The 20,991-nt window shown below is 48.6% G+C and overlaps 1 protein-coding gene across 1 annotated transcript in view; it reads right to left on the bottom strand.

The window, feature by feature from the left end:
- MAML1 (mastermind like transcriptional coactivator 1) overlaps nt 1-20,991 on the bottom strand; it is a 244,824-nt gene that overhangs the window by 132,240 nt on the left and 91,593 nt on the right. Inside the window, 6 exon segments of the mRNA XM_030213414.1 lie at nt 19,254-19,427; nt 19,429-19,452; nt 19,454-19,495; nt 19,497-19,547; nt 19,549-19,563; nt 19,565-19,669. Coding sequence (XP_030069274.1) covers nt 19,254-19,427; nt 19,429-19,452; nt 19,454-19,495; nt 19,497-19,547; nt 19,549-19,563; nt 19,565-19,669 — 411 coding nt within the window.

The following is a 20,991-nucleotide window of genomic DNA, read 5'->3' as shown; positions in this document are numbered from 1 at the left end:
GGAACTCCTTTCGCTCGGACAAGCGTTCCGCAGCCACCGGCTCTAAGCCTGGAGTTCAGGGGTGACCCTCTCAATGATGGTGCGCCGGCCCCCTCCTCGCTTCCTGTCATCGGAGGACGTCTTTCCCTCTTTGCCGAGGAGTGGGCCAATATTTCCTCAGATCAGTGGGTTCTGGACCTGATCAGAGATGGCTACAGATTAGAATTCAACGCCCCTTTAAGAGATGTGTTTGTGGAGTCCCGATGCGGTTCTGCCGCCAAACGGGCGGCGGTAGAGGAGACTTTGCAAGGTCTGATTCAGTTAGGGGCCGTGTCCCCGGTACCTCCCGCTGAACACGGCTATGGCCGATACTCCATCTACTTTGTGGTGCCGCGAAAAGGTGGGTCTTTTCGCCCTATTCTGGACTTAAAAGAATTAAACAAGTCCCTGAGAGTGCGGCATTTCCACATGGAAACCCTGCGCTCCGTCATTGCTGCGGTACAGCCAGGAGAGTTTCTCACGTCTCTAGACCTGAAAGAAGCTTACTTTCACATACCAATTTGGCACCCGCACCAGACGTTTCTGAGGTCTGCGGTGTTGGGAAAACATTTCCAGTTCCGGGCCTTGCCTTTTGGCCTCGCCACAGCTCCCCGAACCTTTTCGAAGGTAATGGTTGTAGTAGCTGCTTTGCTCAGGCGAGAAGGTATCAGGGTTCACCCATACCTAGACGACTGGCTCTTCAGAGCAGACTCTGTAACAGAGAGCTATCAAGTTACAGCCAGAGTGGTCTCAGTACTTCAATCTCTAGGCTGGGTCGTCAATATGGTCAAAAGTCACCTGACCCCCTCACAATCTCTAAAATATTTGGGGATCAGGTTCAACACAGACTCGGGCTATGTATACCTACCCGAGCTAAGGCGGTGCAAGCTTCAGACTCAGGTCCGTCTGCTCCTGAGGATGCCCCGCCCGCGAGATGGGACATTGTCCAGCTGTTGGGATGGCCACCGTGAAAGTGGTGCCATGGGCGAGAGCGCACCTGAGACCTCTACAGTATTCTGTACTTCAACGATGGTCTCCAGTATCTCAGGATTATCAGTGCAGACTTTCTTGGCTCCCTGCGGCCCGCCTCAGTATGGAGTGGTGGCTCTCAGACAGCATGTTGCGGCGGGGAATGCCGCTGGCGCTCCCCGATTGGTGTCTAGTGGTGGCAGAAGCCAGCCTGAAGGGCTGGGGCGCACATTGCCAGGGGAAGTATGCCCAGGGTCTGTGGACTCCTGACGAGTCGGAGTGGTCTATCAACCGCCTGGAGTTGAAAGCGGTGTTTCTGGCTCTTCTGGCCTTTCAAGTGACCCGAGAGATGTCGGACAACACGACAGCAGTGGCCTACATAAATCGACAAGGCGGCACTCAGTGCAGAGCTCTAGCCGCGCAGGCCGAACAAATTTGCCACTGGGCCGAGCTGCATCTACAGTCCCTGTCAGCAGCTCACATTGCAGGTCAGAGCAACGTGCAAGCCGACTAAGCAGGCATCAGATTGATCCAGCGGAGTGGGAACTAGCAGATAATGAATTCCTGCAGATATGTGCCAAATGGGGCAAGCCAGTGATGGATCTTATGGCGACCAGTTCCAATGCCAAAGTCCCGTGCTTCTTCAGCAGACGGAGAGATCCTCACTCGGCAGGGTTGGATGCCTTGACTAAGCCCTGGCCTCCGGGCCTACTATATGTGTTCCCTCCGTGGTCCTTGATAGGGCACGTGCTCCTGCGGATTCGGCTGCACCCAGGAGAAGTGGTCCTCATCGCCCCGGATTGGCCCAGAAGGCCTTGGTATGCGGACCTCCGACAGATGCTAGTGGAGGATCCCCTTCCTTTACCTCTGGTACCGAACCTGTTGTCACAGGGCCCGGTAGCCATGGAGGACGCCGGCCGCTTTGGTCTTATGGCATGGCGATTGAGAGGGCGCAATTGAGGGGCAAAGGCTATTCAAACACAGTCATTTCCACTCTCCTGCAGGCCCGCAAGCGTTCCACTTCCGTGGCTTATGCTAGGATTTGGCGCCAGTTTGAGTCTTGGTGTGCTTCAAAAGCGATCACACCCATGCGGGCTCCTGTCTCGCCGATTCTGGACTTTTTGCAGGATGGTGTACAAATAGGCTTGGCCTATAATTCCCTGCGGGTGCAAGTGGCAGCGTTGGCCTCCCTTCATGGTAAGGTTGAAGGCTGCTCATCCAGATGTGGCACGGTTTCTTAGTGGGGTGCTTCGGCTCCGGCCTTCCGTGCGAGCACCCTGTCCAGCTTGGAACCTGGGGCTAGTTTTGAAGGCCCTGCAGGCTTCTCCTTTTGAGCCGCTTCGGCGAGCATCGGAGGAAGATTTGACAATAAAGGCCGTTTTTCTTGTGGCCATTACTTTGGCGAGACGGGTGTCAGAGCTCCAGGCGCTGTCCTGTAGAGACTCATTTCTGCAATTCTCAGAGTCCGGGGTCACGGTTTGGACCTTGCCTTCCTTCATGCCTAAGGTGGTTTCAGCGTTTTACCTAAACCAGCTTATTTTCTTGCCCTCCTTTGATAAGGAGGAGTTTCCAGAATCTTTTGGGCAGTTGCACCTGTTGGATGTGCGCAGGACTCTGCTGCAGTATCTGCGAGTTACTATCTCTTTCAGGATCTATGATCATCTGTTTGTTTTGCTATCAGGTCCTCGCAGAGGGTCTCCAGCGTCTAAAGCCACTATTGCCCGCTGGCTCAAAGAAACTATCTTTTCAGCTTATCTGCTTGCCGGCCGGTCTCCGCCTGTAGCCTTTAAGGCGCATTCTACCAGAGCGATTTCTTCCTCTTGGGCTGAAACTGGAGCACTCTCTCATCAAGAGATATGTAGTGCAGCAACATGGGCATCTACGCTCTCTTTTGCCCAACATTACAGGCTGGATGTGGCTGCTAGGAGGGATGCGCGTTTTGGAGCACAAGTGCTAGCGCGTGGTGTGACCTGTTCCCACCCTATATAGGGATTGCTTTGTTAGATCCCATACGTAATGGCTTCATCTGCTTGATGACAAGGAAGGGAAAATTAGGTTCTTACCTTGGTAATTTTCTTTTCTTTAGTCATAGCAAATGAAGCCATGAGCCCTCCCTGTATGATTGTCTGTATGCTGTGAATCTGTTTCAGGTTCTGTTCTTGTTTCCTGAAGTTCCTTCCTTGGGAGAAAGTTGGAAAACAGTCTTCAGGATTCATGTTCACTTATAGGAGGATGAGTCCATTCCCGCCAGTTTATGTTTTGGAGGATGAGTTTATTCCCTCTAGGAGGTTGTGTGTATCCCCCCAGTTATACAATAAGGAGGACGAGTTTATTCCCTCCAGGAGGATGTGTTCATTCCCTCCTTTTGAGTTCATGCCCCTGTTAAGGGGCCATCGTTCGCTATGAGGAAAGTTCATGTTATTCCCATTGCGGTTTGCCATACTGCTTTGTAAGCTTCAAATATTGAAGAGGCAGTGGAGCTGGCTGGCCATGAGGCACTGTGAAAAGTTGAGTGCTCTCTATCTCCCCCTGCTGGTTAATGGACACAACCTATACGTAATGGCTTCATCTGCTATGACTAAAGGAAAGAAAATTACCAAGGTAAGAACCTAATTTTCCCATTACAGTAGTCTAGGCGGGAACTGATAAATGCATGGAACTATGAATGAAGGGAGGCAAAATCTAAACAGCCACCAACAGATCTAATCTTGTGACGTGCAATGAAACCAGAATGCAAAACTGAAGAGATTTGTGCTGAAAATTGAGTGTTGAATCAATGGTGATACCAAGATATTTGAATTTTTCTACTGGTTGAACTGGAAGACCAAACAGGGTAAGAATGATAGAAGGAGGGGTAATATGACCTGATATCTAGCAGGCTGTTTTCTGTGGATTAAAGACCAGACGATGATTTTTCAACCAAATTGCTACATTATCCTGTCATAATCGCTTGATATTAAGGTTACAATTTTCTGTACCACTTCTGAAGATCAAATTTAAATTTCCTATTCTTGACTAGCTTTTGAAAGTTGATGTTCCCTTCCATGGGTCCAAAGCTGTTTTGGACAGAAGATATAGTAAGGCCAAATACATTTGACTAGTTTTCAGGAGCTGACATCCCTATTCAGAAAGTTGTGTCCCATGTTACTTATCACAGGTTACATTCACATGGTGGTAATGTAGTTATGTGAGCAGAGGTTAAGTTAGCTCAATAATAAGTTTTACCTTATTTTGTTTTATGTCATATTAATCTATGTGACTGCAAGGAAAGTCATGTTACTTTAATCAGGCAATAGCAAACTATGCTTAACTAGGTAGTGTTACAAATAATAATAATAATAAAAAAAAAACTCATTAAAATTCGGGAGGGGGGGGGGGGGGAGGAGATTAAATCTTGGGTTCCAGTGTGCAATTTCTAGGAGCCATGGGATTTTGTTGAGCCCTGACATAGAGGCAGATGCACTAAAGCTAAATGAGCCTTTAATGACTCTCCAACGAGGAAAATTTGATCCGTTGCATGCATCAAAGGGCTTTTACCGAGGAAGCCAGCAGTTAACGAAAACGGAATGGAGATGAGCAATTAGTGTGAAAACCCCATTGAAACGACATGCACTAACCTTTTCCGATTGCCTTTACGCAGGAAAAAGGCAGGAAATCTAACGAGAGGTCTGGACCTCTCGTTAGGACAGCTCTGTGCCAGGAAAAATCATTAAGTGAAAAAATAAACAAACTTTGAGCCAATCCCAGCGCATTAGCAGAGCTAAAAGCGCTGTGATTGGTCCAAAGGACGTCAGAAAACACATAAAAAAATAAAATAGGATCGGGAGGGGCAAGGGCGCTCATCAAGAGCGTCCTGTACGGGCGGCCTTGCCCCCCCCCCGCTGCTCCCCACTTTCCGCCGCTCCCCCCACCCCGAAAAAGCAAAATTCTAGCAGCCCCTGCCCCCCTCCCTTCCTCGCTACTCTGTCTCACCTCAGCTCCGCCTCCTGACATCCTCCGCCCTGTGCCCCGCCCCCTCTTGGGGTCGTCGCCGCCATTCCCCTCCTCCATCGGGCCCCCCTCCCTCTTACCGGGCCCGTGCAGCGCCTCTCTCCTCTGTCCGAAGGCGCTGCACGGGCAAGAAGAAAGCTGATGCCTGCCTTCGCCCAGCTTCTGTCGCGCGTCTCTCTCCTCCTGGGCCCGCCCCTGTCTGACATCGGTAACCTACGTAGGTTACCGACGTCAGACAGGGGCGGGCGCAGCAGGAGAGAGACGCGCGACCGAAGCTGGGCGAAGGCAGGCATCAGCTTTCTTCTTGCCCGTGCAGCGCCTTCGGACAGAGGAGAGAGGCGCTGCACGGGCCCGGTAAGAGGGAGGGGGGCCCGATGGAGGAGGGGAATGGCGGCGACGACCCCAAGAGGGGGCGGGGCACAGGGCGGAGTATGTCAGGAGGCGGAGCTGAGGTGAGACAGAGTAGCGAGGAAGGGAGGGGGGCAGGGGCTGCTAGAATTTTGCTTTTTCGGGGTGGGGGGAGCGGGGGAAAGTGGGGAGCAGCAGGGGGGGGGGGGGGGAGAAGGCCGCCCGTACAGGACGCTCCTGATGAGCGCCCTTGCCCCCTCCCGACCCTTTTTTTTTTATTTTTGTTTTGATTTGGGAGCCATGTGCTTGTGATTTGACTGTGTTTTGACTGTTTGTGGCAATGCGCAGAGCAGCTAACATAACGCTTGGCTGCTCTGCGCATGATTTGGGGGCCGATATAACGATGTGTATTGTGATTCTTTGATACATTGTACGTTTCAATACCGATCTCAGCATGTGTGACTTTTTTTTTTGGTGCATTTTTCGTTATTTTAAAATCGTTAGGGACTTTAACGATTTAGATTTTTTTACGTTTGGTTGCTGCATCTGCCTCATAGTATATGTTTGTTGAATTTTGAGGACATTCTGCTACATAGCTCAAAGTGAAAGAATAAACCCTAGACATTTTAAGACTCAGGCTGTTACTAAACACCCAAAGCCAACACTTAAGAAAGTGTCAGAAACAGTATAGGTTTGCTATTCCTCTCACCATAAGCACTGTAGTACTGTAAATTTGCATGGTTTGGGGGTTCACAAGGTAAAATTATGTATAATCATACCTGATAATTTTCTTTCCATTAATCATAGCTGATCAATCCATAGACTGGTGGGTTGTGTCCATCTACCAGCAGGTGGAGATAGAGAGCAAACTTTTGCCTCCCTATATGTGGTCATGTGCTGCCGGAAACTCCTCAGTATGTCGATATCAAAGCTCCATCTGCAGGACTCAGCACTTAGAGAATTACACCCACAAAGGGACACTCTGCCCAGCTCACCACCGCCGAAACGGGGGAGGGGAATTAACCCAGCTCATCCCCACACAAGTGGGGGAGGGGAATTAACCCAGCTCATCCCCACACAAGTGGGGGAGGGGAATCCGTCCAGCTCATCCCCGTGGAGCGGGGGAGGGACACCACACCCGCCGATACGGGGGGATCTGGCTTATCCTGCAACCGCAACAGGAGCTGACTGACCCTAGCACCGCCGAAGCGGGAGGGGTACAAAACTGCCCTACAACCGCACGAAGCGGGAGGGAGTGCCGGCAGAATTTATGTCTCAATCCAGCCCCGTAAAACGGAGGGGAGAGGAATGCAGCAGCTCACTGTAACACAAACTCGTCTCAACTCTTGAAGAATCCAAGTGAAAAAAAAAAACTTGAACCCGAAGTCTTCCTGAAGTAACTGAAGACTAAACTTGAACCTGAAATGCAACCAGAATAGAAACCATACAGATATCTGGGCGGGGCTATGGATTGATCAGCTATGATTAATGGAAAGAAAATTATCAGGTATGATTATACATAATTTTACCTTCCATATCATCAAGCTGATCAATCCATAGACTGGTGGGATGTACCGAAGCAGTACTCACCCAGGGCGGGACATAGGAATCCCTGAACTCAACACTGAAGCTCCACACCGGGCCTCCGCCCGTGCCGCCACAGTCAAGCGGTAATGCTTGGAGAATGTACGGGCCGATGCCCAAGTTGCCGCCTTGCATATCTCTTCCAAGGAGACGGACCCGGCCTCTGCCATCGAGGCCGCCTGAGCTCTATTGGAGTGAGCCTTCAGCTGGATAGGAGGCACCTTCCCCGCGGCCACATAAGCCGCGGCAATGACTTCCTTGACCCATCTTGCCACTGGAGGCTTAGCAGCCTGCAGACCCTTACGAGGACCTGCCAACAGGACAAACAGATGATCCGATTTCCGGAAATCATTGGTCACTTCCAGGTATCTGATGATGACTCGTCTCACATCCAGATATTTAAGAGCAGAGTACTCCTCTGGGTAGTCCTCCCTACGAAAGGAAGGGAGACAGAGCTGCTGATTCACATGGAAGCGAGAAACAATCTTGGGCAGGAAGGAAGGCACTGTGCGAATAGTCACTCCTGCCTCAGTGAACTGCAGAAAAGACTCTCGACATGAGAGTGCCTGGAGCTCGGAAACTCTTCTGGCTGAAGTGATAGCCACCAAAAAGACTGCTTTCAACGTCAGGTCTTTCAGAGATGCCCTCAACAAGGGTTCAAAAGGCGGCTTCTGTAATGCTCTGAGCACCAGGTTAAAATTCCACGCAGGCACCATTGAGTGCAGAGGAGGGCGCAGGTGCTTAACTCCCTTGAGAAAACGCACCACATCTGGCTACGAAGCCAGGGAAGCACCCTTCAGGCGGCCCCTGAAGCAAGCCAGGGCCGCTACCTGGACTTAAAGGGAACTGAGCGACAGGCCTTTCTCCAGACCTTCTTGCAGGAATGCCAACACTGAAGAAATTGGAGCAGTGAATGAAGAAACGAGCCTGCTTCGCCACGCTGCAAAGGTACGCCAAACCCTGGCGTAAGCAGTAAAAGTAGAGCGCTTCCTCGCTCTCAGCATAGTGGCGATGACCTTGTCTGAGAAGTCCTTCTTCCTCAGACGCTGCCGCTCAATAGCCAGGCCGTAAGACCAAAGGGGGAGGGATCCTCCATCACCTACGGGACCCTGATGTAACAGACCCTGCTCCACTGGCAGCCCCACCAGGATTATCCGGCCCGGATGCTTTGCCAATCGGTCTAGCACCATGCCCAACATGGGCCAGGGCGGGAACACATAGAGAAGCTCTTGTGTTGACCACTGTTAGAGGAGAGCATCTACTCCCAGAGATCGAGGGTCCCGTCCTCTGCTGAAAAAGCGCGGCACTTGGCAACTGGCCGATGACGCCAATAGATCTAGGCTCGGCTGGCCCCAGCGCTTCGTGATATCCAAGAACGCCTGAGCCGATAACTGCCACTCTCCGGGATCCAAGGTATGGCGACTGAGAAGTGCGCCTTGACATTCATGACTCCGGCAATGTGGGCTGCTGACAGCTGTTCCAGGCTCGCTACCGCCCACTGGCATAGATTCATGGCTGCCTTGGCTAGAGGGGCGCTCTTGGTACCTCCCTGGCGGTTGACATAGACCACAGCCGTGGCATTGTCCAACAGGGCCCGTACTGGCTTCAACGCCAGTACCGGGATGAACTCCAAAAACGCCAACCGAATGGCTCTGAGTTCCAGGAGGTTGATACACCACTTTGCCTCTGCAGGAGACCAGAGCCCCTGCGCTGTCCTTCCCAAGAAGTGGGCTCCCCAGCCCGACAAAGAGGCGTCCGTCGTGACGACAATCCACTCCGGGGTCACCAGAGGCATTCCTGCAGACAACTTGTCTGTCTGCGTCCACCAGCTCAGCGCCTTGCGCACTGCTGGGTCCAAGGGAAGGCGCACAGCATAATCCTCTGACATCGGAGTCCAGCGCAGCAGCAGAGATTGTCGAAGTGGTCTCATATGAGCCCTGGCCCAGGGCACTACATCCATTGTGGCCGACATAGAGCCAACAGCTGCACATAGTCCCAAGTCCGAATAGGAGAGGCTACTAGGAACTAGTCCACCTGAGCCTGAGCTTGACAATCCAATTGTCTGGCAGGAACACTCTGCCCACTTGGGTGTCGAATCGAACTCCCAGATGCTCCAGGGACTGAGTCGGGCGCAGCTGGCTTTCTCCCAGTTGATGATCCACCTCAGGGAGCTCGAAGAGCAACCACCCGGTTCACAGCTTTGCCGCACTCTGCATAAGAGGGGCTTGGATCAACCAGTCGTCCAGATAAGAATGGACTTGAACTCCTTCCTTCCACAGGAAGGCCGCGATGACCACCATTACTTTGGAGAAGGTCCGCGGAGCAGTAGCCAACCCGAACGGGAGGGCTCTGAACTGGAAGTGTCGGCCAGTACTGCAAAACGCAAAAGCGTTGATGAGGAGGCCAGATGGGAATATGCAAGTACGCGTCCTTGAAGTCCAAGGATGCCAGGAACTCTCCTGCCTACACTGCCGCTATAACAGAGCGGAGGGTCTCCATGCGAAAGTGCCGAACTTTCAACGCCCAATGGACCCCTTGAGGTCGAGGATAGGCCGTACAGCACCTCCTTTCTTTGGAATCACAAAGAAAAAGGAGTAACGTCCCTTGCCAGGCTGATTCTCTGGCACCGGAACGACCGCCCCCAGGCGGAACAGATTGTCCAAGGTCTGCTGCACTGCCACAGCTTTGACCGGAGACTTGCAGGGAGAGAGTACAAACCCGTCTTTTAAGGGTCGGCAGAACTCTAGCTTGTAGCCGTCTCTGATGACTTCCAGCACTCAAGCGTCTGAAGTTATTGTGGTCCACTCGCCCATAAACGAGGACAGCCGTCCTCCAATCTGCACTGAGGCGTGGACCAAGGCCCCGTCATTGGGTACGAGACCCTGGGGAGGACCGGAGGGAGCACCTCCGGGACGGCGGTCTCTGCGAAAGGAATGCTGCTTGGGGGAGAAGTTCCTCTTGAAGGAAGAGAGGGCAGAGGAGCCCGACCTGCCCGGGCGGTACCGACGGGCTTCCTGAGCCCGTCCTCTGGAGGTACCAGGGCGAAGTACTAGCCCGAGCCCTGACCTCTGGTAACTTCTTGCCCTTAGACGTTCCGAGATCGGTCACGATTTTGTCCAGCTCGACCCCAAAGAGCAGCTTGCCTTTAAAAGGCAATCTAGCCAGGCGGGATTTAGAGGCATGGTCAACAGACCAATGTTTCAGCCAAAGCCACCGCCGCGCAGAGATTGTCTGAGCCATGCCTTTAGCTGAGGCTCTCATGACATCATACAGCAAGTCTGCCAAATAGGCTAAGCCCGATTCCAGGGCCGGCCAAACAGCCCTCAAGGAATGATCCGAGGGGGAAGCCCGCTGCACCATAGTCAGGCACGCCCTGGCCACATAGGAGCCGCAAACTGAGGCCTGCAAACTTAAAGCAGCCGCCTCAAAGGACGACCTTAAGGCCGCCTCCAATCCTCTGTCTTGGGCGTCCTTTAGGGCCGTGCCACCTTCCACTGGTAACGCCGTTTTCTTAGTCACCGCAGTGATTAAAGAATCCACGGTAGGCCACAGAAAGGCCTCACGTTCACCTTCAGGCAAAGGATAGCGGCGGGACATAGCCCTAGCCACTTTAAGGCTCGCTTCCGGGACATCCCATAGAGCCGAAATTAAGGAGTGCATGGCATCATGCATGTGGAAGGTTCTAGGCGGGCGCTTCGTCCCCAGCATAATGGCAGAGCCAACAGGGGCTGAGGGAGAGACGTCCTCCGGAGAGGAAATCTTCAAAATGCCCATGGCCTGCATTAACAGGTTGGGCAAATCCTCTGAGCTAAAGAGCCGCTGCAGAGGGGTCATCTGCTCCATCCGAGCGGGGATCCGTCTCCTCCAAGGAATCCGCAAAGGACCGTGGGAGACCTCAGACACGCTGCCCTCATCTACATCGGAGGAGACAAAGTCCTCCAAGGCCTGGGAATCAACCCGAGGGCGTTTACCTCTGGGAACCTCAACCTCTTTACCAGACGAGGGAGCAGGGGCAGCGTTTTGCATGAGGAAAGCCTGATGCAGCAGCAAAACAAACTCGGGGGAGAAACCCCCCAGACTGTGCACTTCCGCAGCCTGGGCAACAGCCCTAGACGCACCCTCAACCGGCGCTCGCAAGAGCGGGGGAGAGACATGCTGCGCATCCAAAATGGCGTCCGGCGCGACACTCGCGAAGGAGCCGCGCGGGAAAGAACGGCGCTTAACTTTAGCCGCTTTGTGCCGTCGCCCAAATTAAGGGCGTTCATGGCATTAATGTCTCCAACCTCAAGGGCGGCCCACGAAGAAGCCGTCCGAGCCGCGTGGCCGGCCAAGATGGCGGAGGCGAGGAGCGGGGGGTGGGCGTTTATGGCGGGAAAAACCGCCATGCCGGAGGAAGGACCGGGACATTCATCGGTCACGAAACTGTCACCCAACAAGGGCGAATCAGGCTGTAAGACCCCCGCATCCCCTCTAGAAGCGCTCAAGCGATCCGGGGAGCGACCCTTTGCGCCCTCGCCCTCCGACGCCATATGCCACGAGGAGAAGAATCGGGGAACCCCCTGCCCGCTATAAAAAGGTAAAAATTACCTGCTGTCCGCTCCGAGCTGTAACGAACTGGTGTCCCAGTGAGTAGCTGCAATGAACGTTTAAATAACGTCGAAAATAAACGCCTTTAAGGACGTTTAAAATTTTTTTTTTTTTTAAACGGAGCCAGCGGGAGGGGGGGAGAAAGGAGGGACCTGGCACCACCAGGTTTGCACTTGCTCAAAAGAGCCCTCAACCCCAGGCACTCAACAAAACCTAAAAATTAGGCTTGGAGGCCTAGCCAGAGCTGCTGCTGTGTGTGACCACCACCTGCTGAGATAGAGAACATACTGAGGAGTTTCCGGCAGCACATGACCACATATAGGGAGGCAAAAGTTTGCTCTCTATCTCCACCTGCTGGTAGATGGACACAACCCACCAGTCTATGGATTGATCAGCTTGATGATATGGAAGTTGTCTGTTACAGCAGTCGGCAGAGAACCAGGGAAGTCTGGTTCAAATCCCACTGCATCTTCTAGTGATCTTAGGCAAATCACTTAACTCAGGTACAAACTTAGACTTTGAGCCCTCCAGGATCAGAAAAATCTCCTCTACCTGAATATACACCGCTTCAATAGCTTTCGTGCTTATAGGTGGTATATAAGAAACGTTAAAAAAAAATGACCTCAGGAAAGACCAATTGCTCATCCTGTTTGCCCAAATTGACACTGTTCCTCTTATATTCTCCCTCCATAGATAGCTGAGGATTAAAATTACCACTGTCCAAACCAACACCATCTTTCATGTCTCACTACCCATCCTCTCAACAATTAAAGTTCATACCTCTCATTTCTTATACCTGTTATCCCTCAGTAGCCCTTTATCGTCATGGTGCTTTAATAACCATACAGGCTAAGCAACTAGAAGAATAAGTGTAACAGTTAAAAAGCAGCAGCTAAAAAACAGGGATCAAATCAACACTACTGCTCCTCATGATCTTGAGAAAGTCACTTAACCCTCCATTACATCAGGTACAAACTTATATTGTGAACTCTCTAGGACGCAGGGAAATGCCCACAGTATCTAAATGTAGCTTGCTATGAGCTACTACTTTTGGTATTTGTCTCATGTCCACCTCCAGCACTGTACCAAGCAATAGCTGCACCCTGTGAAAATTAGTTACTGGCGTCCCTCGCTCTATCCCATTTTGTCACAGTCAATGAGAGGAGACTATGGGTTGGGAGAAATGTTTGTGCTCCTCCACATTTGCATCTTGCGTGGCCACACCTCTCACACACAGCCCTCAGTACAGTGTTGTCTGATTTCTACTTTAGATAAAGGCAGTATCCCCCTCCACTCCCCAATACACAAAAAACCAAGTCACAAACAACTTATGGGACCCACCAATTGCCTTCTCTAGTCATCTCCTCCTAGCTTTGTGGTTAACTCTATAAAACTGCTTTGTTATTTTGTGATAAATGGTCTATCAAATTAACAAACCTGAACCTAATGAACTCACTTGCAGAGGGTCTGACCTATAAAAATTTCTAATCTGTCTTCATACTACTGCCTATAATTTAAATTGCTCTTGCATTGTGATTTCATATTTTTAAGCTGGAATTGTCTTAAAGGTGCTCTCATTAGAACTGTGTTTTGAACTTGTGCCAAGTGACTTAATCCAATCAATTTGGTTACACAGAATTTGGTGACTCTGGTGTCTGTCTTAAATGTATGTTTATTAGAATTGTGTTTTGAATCTTCATTGCCAGAGACTTAATTCAATCAATTTGGTAACATAGCATCTGGTGACTCATAGACTTCATACCTCTGGAGGATGGGTAATTTGTATACAGCTGTGTGGTAAAAGAAAAAACAGAACTTAAGTTTACCTTGTGAGCTGTCTGAGCTATGCTGGGCATTTTCAGACTTGGTTTGATTGTAAACTGATGTTATCTGTGTCTTAGTATCTTCCTGATTACCTGCTTCTATTCTATCATTAAAAAAACAACAACTGTCTTTTCACTTGCAGAGGGTCTGACTCTATAGTCCCTCCCATTCCTAGGTGAACTCCCTTTATATAGAGCAATCAAGAGACAAGTATCTTCATTACACCATAATTGGTCAATCCTACTCCTTGTTATCCCCTATCATAGTTCACCTTTTCACACTTGTGAATCACATCGATATGACCTTCATTCAGTGTAATACATGTTCTGCTTTAATCCTAAGGCAAACTATCTGGAACCTTAGAGCTTGTCCTGCCTGTCTTCAAATATCAGCTTTGAAAGATGAGATCAACAAACTCAAGAAGGAATTAGCTACAACTAAAAAAATGATCCAGGATTACTTAATTCCCACCCAATTTACCACAACCACCACTGCCACAGAGAATGAAACAGAGGAATATAGGTCACAGTAGGTTATGGTAGACTAAGATCTGTGACACAGAAGCACTCACCCTCCCAACCTTTGCCCCTGCCAATGCATTTGATGTGTTGCATCATTATGATGCTGAAAAAAGAAGTACTGTGGTGGAACCAGAGGCAATGAAAGTAGCACAATCCAAGAAACATCCTCCAAACAATGACAGATTGGTGAAAAGCAGAAAACTCTTATTGCTTGGAGACTCCATTATCAGACGCATTAACTTAGGAAGACCGTTCAAGGATTCCAACCTAGTGAAATGCCTTCCAGGATATTCAGCTACCAGATGCACTGATCAAATACTGAAAGTGATCTGAGAAGAGAACAAGGCTTCAAATACTGATGTTGTAATTCACCTGGGGACAAATGACTGGCCATCAATAGCAAGTTTACAGCACAGACAGCATTCCAGAAGCTTGGAGAGGGACTGAAATCTTTGGTTCGGTCTGTGCTTTTTTCTGAAGTAATTCCCCACATGGGGAAGGGAGAGGAAACACGCAAAAAAGTGGATTTCAATAAGTAGCTTGAGTCTTGGTGTAAAGAAGGTTTTAGATACATAGGAGCACGGGGTAATACGTGGAATAACAAGCTGTACTGTAATGATGGGCTACATCTTTCTGTGACGGGAAAAAAGGATCCTTGGGGGAAATTCAGACAGTATGGTTCTAGACATTTAAACTAGAAGGTGGGGGTGACAAAAGGAAACAAGGGAATTTGGCAAGTCACCCCCAGAATAAACATGATGGCAGAGGGAAAGGTCATCTAAATATAGAAAACCACCTAAACTCACTAAGCACATGAAAAGCAATGAGCACAAACGCTCGCAGTCTAGGTATAAAGGTTCAAGACTTGCAAGCCCTGATGTTTGAAGATTGTTGCTATCAGAGAGACATGGTTCAATGATTCTCATGAATGAGATGCAACTATACCAGGGTATAATCTTTTTAGGGAGCCAAAGAGGTAAAGGAGTGGCACTGTATGTGAGAGGACAATATCAGAGTGGCTGAAATGCAGGGAACCTGGGGAAAGAAAAAGCTTTATGGATCATCCTGAAGAGAAGATGGAAACTGTATCCACACGGGGGTTATCTACAGACCTCTGGCGCAAACAGAGAAGCTAGACAAACATCTAACAGAAATATTTAAAAAATTGGTATGAAAGGGGAGGTGCTACTATTGGGAGATTTCAACTTGTCTGATGTGGACTGGAACATCCCATCTGCAGAATCGTAAAGAAGTAGGGAGATTGTGGATGCGTGTCAAAGTGCCTTGCTCAGACAAATAGTGAGTGAGGGAAGGATCGATACTGGATCTAGTGCTCACAAATGGAGGAAGTGTTTCCAATATCCAGGTGGGTGCCCACCTATGTAATAGTGATCACATGATATGGTTTGATATAAGGGCAAAGGCGGAGTGGATTTCAGACGTACTGATTTTGATAAAATGGGGGAATACCTGAAAAAAGAGAAGTTGGCGTGGGAAGGCATAGGAAAAATGGAAAATCAGTGGTCAAACCTAAAGGATGTTATAAATATGGCAACTGATCTTTATGCGAGGAAAGTAAACAAAAACAAGAGAAACAGGAAGCCTATATGGTTCTCTAAACAAGTAACTGAAAAAATAAGAGCAAAAGAGGCTTTGCTCAAGAAATTAAACTCAAAGAAGTGAAGAGGGACATACAGCTAGCAAAAGCACAAGTGGAAGAAAAAATGGCTAAAGACGTAAAGAGAGGTGACAAGACCTTTTTCAGGTATTTTGGACAAAGAAGAAAAGATAGGGAATGGAATTGCAAGACTGAAAAATAATGAGAATGGCTATGTGGCGAGTGAGGAGGATAATGTGAATGTGCTAAACAATTACTTCTCTTCAATGTTCACGGAGGAAAATCCTGGTGAAGGACAGCGATTGGTTTCGCGTGATATAGCATCATCAGGAGTTATCCGCAGCTCTGAAAGGAACTGCAATCCAGACGTATCTGCAGCTCAGTTTTTTGTTGGGTCCAGACTGGAATGCAGCTCCACCCTGAGCTGCAGATACATCTGGATTGCAGTTCCTCTCTGAGCTGCGGATAAATCGTCCTGATGACACTATATCATGCGAAACATGGACCATGTTGAGGATAAAGAACACGATTGAGGACTGAGTATAAGAGTTCTAGAACGGACTCTGCATGGAATTTTGGTTTATGGATTGTTAGTGTCTGATAGTTAGACTCATGTGGAAACACTGCAGATAAAAAAAGAATTGCACATATTCAACTGGTGATCGTGAGGACTACACCACCCGGCTGAGAACCATCATAGGACCTTAAAATAAGTAACACACTTTTTGCATTTTTTGGACTATTTGGCCCTTAGAATACGTAGATACAATTAGAAGGAAGGGCTGGAGTACGGTGCTATGATGTGGAAACTGTGTTATCTCTCTATATAAAACGCACCTCCAACATTTTATGAAGCCTCCACAACTCCCAACGTTCTAAATGCATGGTGGTGAAACCCACATCTCCTGAACTGACATCACGTACTCCGGGTTCGTCACAAGCAGAAGTGACCAACCACACGAGGTTTCTCAGCTTCAGAATGTTGGAGGTGCATTCTATTACATAGGATTGGTCAGTTCATTGAAGCACAGCCAGAGCTCAGTGTCCTGCACAGTAACACTCAGACACCAGAGAGAGAAGGGGGGCCTGAAACGAGAGAGGAGGGAGGGAGGGGGGGCCTGACACCAGAGAGGGGGGGAGAGTTATCTCTGTCACACACACACACTCTCACGGTCAATGTCTTTCTCTCTCTCACTCTCACACACTCTATGTCTCACACTGTATCACATTCACTCTCTATGTGTCACACAGTCACTCACACACTCTCTTGGTCTCATACACTCAGTCTCACAGAGTCTGTGTCTCACACACACTCTCTCGCACACACTGTATCTGTGTGAAACACACTCTCTCTCACACTGTGTCTCACATACGCACTTGCACACACTCAGCACACACATTCTCACACACACACTCGCATATTCACTGTCTCTCACACACAGTCACTCTCACATACACTCTCTCAAACATACACAATCCGAGGAAAACCTTGCTAGCGCCCGTTTCATTTGTGTCAGAAACGGGCCTTTTTTACTAGTTACATATATTTATGACTCTGGTATGTGTAATGCACTAACTGAGCACCCATCACTTTCATATATTTTTAATGATTTTTCTTACTTTGTTTTTTTTTTTTTGTATGTTTTGTACTTAAGTCTCCCTGAGGTTTCTGGATTATTTTAATTTTGTATAATTAGAAACCGACCAATAGGTTAACCCAGTGTTTGGTTGTAGAGTTAAAATTTAATGCCAAGAAGTGCAGAGTGATGCACTTGGAGTACAGAAACCCAAAAGAGAGACACTGGATAGGAGGGGAGAGATTAGTAAGCTCGACTCAGGGTGTTGGTGTCAGAGGATATGAAGGTGAAGAAACAATGTGACAACAGCGACGGCTTGTGGCCGGAAGGATGCTAGGCTGCATAGAGAGAGTATAACCAGAAGAAAGGAGGTGTTGATATCCCTCTACAAGTCGTTGGTGAGGCCCCACTTGGAGTACCGTGTTCAGATTTGGAGGCCGTATCTTGTTAAGATGTAAAAAGACTGGAAACAGTGCAAAGAAAAGCTACAAAAATGGAATGGGATATGCGTGCAAACTGTATGAGACTTGCCGACCTTAACATGTATATCTTGGAGGAAAGGAGAAACAGGGGTGACATGATACAGATGTTCAAATATTTGAAAGGTGTTAATCCTCAAACAAACCTTTTCCCAATGACAGGAAGGTGGCAGAACTAGAGGACATGAACTGAGGTTGAAGGGGGGGGGGGGGGGGGGAGACCCAGGAGTAATGTCAGGAAGTATTTTTTCACAGAGAGAGTGGTAGACACATGGAATGCCCTCCCACGGGAGGTGGTGGAGATGAAAACGGTAATGTGATTCAAACAGTATAGGATAAACACAAAGGAATCCTGTTAGAAGAATGGATCCATGGAATCTTAGAGGAGATTGGATGGCAACTCCGCCGGTAATTGGGAAATCAAAACCAGTGCTGGGCAGACTTCTATGGTCTTCGCCCTGATCGTAACTGAATAGATATGGATGGGCTGGAGTGTAAATTTTAAGGGGCTTCGACGCTAGCTTCAGAACTTTTAGTACAAGAACAGTGCTGGGCAGACTTCTATGGTCTGTGCCCTGAGAATGGCAAGGACAAATCAAACTTGGGTATAGATATAAAGTATCACATACCATGTAAATGAGTTTATCTTGTTGGACAGGGTGGATGGACCATTCAGGCCTTTATCTGCAGTCATCTACTATGTTACTATTTGTAATGAGAAGGCATGAGCTAACCTACTTTACAAGAATCACAGAACCTCTCAAAATATAAAGATAAACCATTTGAATTTAAATTTGTTGTTCTTCACAGCTCTGACATCCAATGATCTACTTTCAATAAAAGTAAATAATTTTAAAAATGGTTTACTAACAGATCACAGGAACATTAACATTCTGAAGAGCACGAAGAAAAAGTACTATGCTGACAGACCTTTGGGAGCACAAAAGACAGACTCAGAAGCTATATATTAAAATCTTTATTAGGAAACCCTTATTTAAATAAACAGCCCAGTGAGAGAGTCACTTACACCTGGATTAATACTAGAACTACAAAAATGTCCTTCCAATACTACAAATAGAAACAACTTACCAAACTATTTAGAAATAGTGTAGTTTTTAGATTGGTCAAACAAAAAGGAAAAAGTATACACTACATCTAGATCTTACTTACACCAAACAACAATAAAACGTGTAGTAAACTACTTCTATCCAAACAGAACTCCTTGACCTAATCACAGCACAAGATATTGGAAGTCTAGCTGCTCAAGTCACTGAAATATCGTACGACTTAACTTAAACCTAAAAACATCTAGATAACGATGTCTATTTCAGAAATAAACTAGATAGTTTACTATATCAGTCCAGAAATACCCACAAAGAGCAATCTGACCCACAGTTTATACCTTCCAATCCGAACTGAATGGGTTGACCCTCCTAACCCTTTTCCCAACTAAGAGGTAAAGCAAACTATTTACAGCAAAACACATTAGCTTCTCTATACCAATTCAGAACGATACATTCTCCAAAAACACAAAGTTCTCTATCAGGTACAAGGTTACAGAAGGATAACCCTAGAACCCTACTTAAGAAACTCAGCAGGAAGCCAAGATGATCTCCAAGTTGGAGCATGCATCTTTCCTGGATGATGCACTGCGCTCAGACATGCCACTGGGTAACTCAGATTACCCCGCCCCCGGAGCAGCTCCGCTAAATATGTGACCAAAAGTAAAATGTCTTACCGCAATGAGATTGCTGTTACGATTCTGGTCTCCGCTGCTGTTGTCTGCCACCACTTCCAAGCCGTTGGCTCCCGGAGCAAGACTCCCCCGGAGCCCGCCCTGGTCGGCAGAGGAGGTGGGGGCGGCGGGGGTCGAGGACTGCTGCCGGTGCTTGCCGGCTCGCTTCGCCTTGGCCCTGCAGGCAGCGCTGGTGCAGTAGTGCGAAAGGTGTTCTGTCTTTCAAGCTCCAGACGCTCCGAGGAACCAGGCCTCGTAGCGGGACTCGCAGGAACCGTGATGCCTTCGGCAGAGCTCTGATCCTGCGGCGGAGGACGCTCCATCACGGCGCTATGCCGCGGGACCACGAATCCGCCATGAGCGTCGGCATGGACCAGCCTGCGGCCGTACTCTTTAATCCGCTCACGGGGAAATAAGCACTAGGCCAAGTTTACAGGCGCCGGAGAAAGGCCAACATAGGCCCGTAGGTTTCCCAGGATACTCCCACCTCTACCCTCGTTCGCTCAGCAATCCTCACGAGGCTCTCATCCACCTCGCGAGGCCTGCACAGAGGGGGCTCCAGGGTCCTGCAAGAACAGGACGATCAGCTGCAGGCAGCGTTGCTTCGGTGCTCCGTCCCTGCCTGACCCCCGCTTACCACAGGCCTGCTCTGTTCAGGCCTCTGAGCTCTCTCGTCTACTGTTCCCTTAGGGAGCTGCGAAGGAGTCCCGTCCAGACGGGCTAGGAGGGCACGTTCCCAGGGAAGAGACGCTTGAGAAGGAAGTACAACTAGCCTCTCCGTTACTCCCACCTTACTATGGGCACCGTATTAGAACCACTCTCTCCCTGGCTGCTAGCTCGCCATTGTTACCCGCACTTCCGCCATCTTGAAATTGTTTTTCGGGCTTCGGTCCCGTCGGGGAGTTTCAGAAAGGCGGGGGGAATTTGCGTGACGCAAAGCGTACGCCGACCGTTGCCGTGACGGACAGCTCACCTAACGAATCGCGTAACCCACAGAGTGTTCCGGATCCGACCCAACTGTTCCAGGATGTTGACGTTGAATTAGTAAATGGCATGAACGGGCCAATAACTTTGCTCTTTTCAATGCTTGGGCAGAGTTACTAGGAGGTGGCAAATCAGAATTAAATTCCACAAAGGCGGATCCTAAAGGTGTCTGATTGACAGAAGAGACAACCTCCCACACAAGTAAGTTGAAGAGTTTAGGTGCATCCCCCGAGTCAATAACAAAACAACATTTTGAACAAAGGTGTGCTTTTCTGAAACAGAGAGACCTATCGCCGAAGCATTCGTAGTGCAGGACAGAAAAAAAATCCTATTTGGACATATACACAAATATATATGCACAGGATCAACCCCTGGCTAAGGATTTGTTATCTGGTAGACATTGGCATGACTTGACTAGGTTCATAAGATGATCCTAAACATTGCGTGATCTACTTTTATTAGAAGCAACATACAATATAAACGTTGTTTTTAAATCTGCATACGTTATTTATAACGAGGAGTCCTGTTTTTGACCAAAATGTTACTTACCCTCACCTACTAAAAATAACCTTCTTTCAGTGTGTGGTTTTTTTTTTTTTCATTTACATCGTTTTCACATGTTGGCACGCACATTTCAGGTACCAAGTACTCTCTCCTTTACACGGTGAACTCCATCAAACACACACACAAAACTTGCAATGGAGCAAACAGAAAGGCTTAGTTTGAACCAGTAGCATATAAAACTTTCGTTTTAATT

This window comes from Microcaecilia unicolor, chromosome 8, assembly GCF_901765095.1.
Source record: "Microcaecilia unicolor chromosome 8, aMicUni1.1, whole genome shotgun sequence".
Taxonomy (NCBI): domain Eukaryota; kingdom Metazoa; phylum Chordata; class Amphibia; order Gymnophiona; family Siphonopidae; genus Microcaecilia; species Microcaecilia unicolor.
This window is presented reverse-complemented; position numbering and strand designations above follow the sequence as displayed.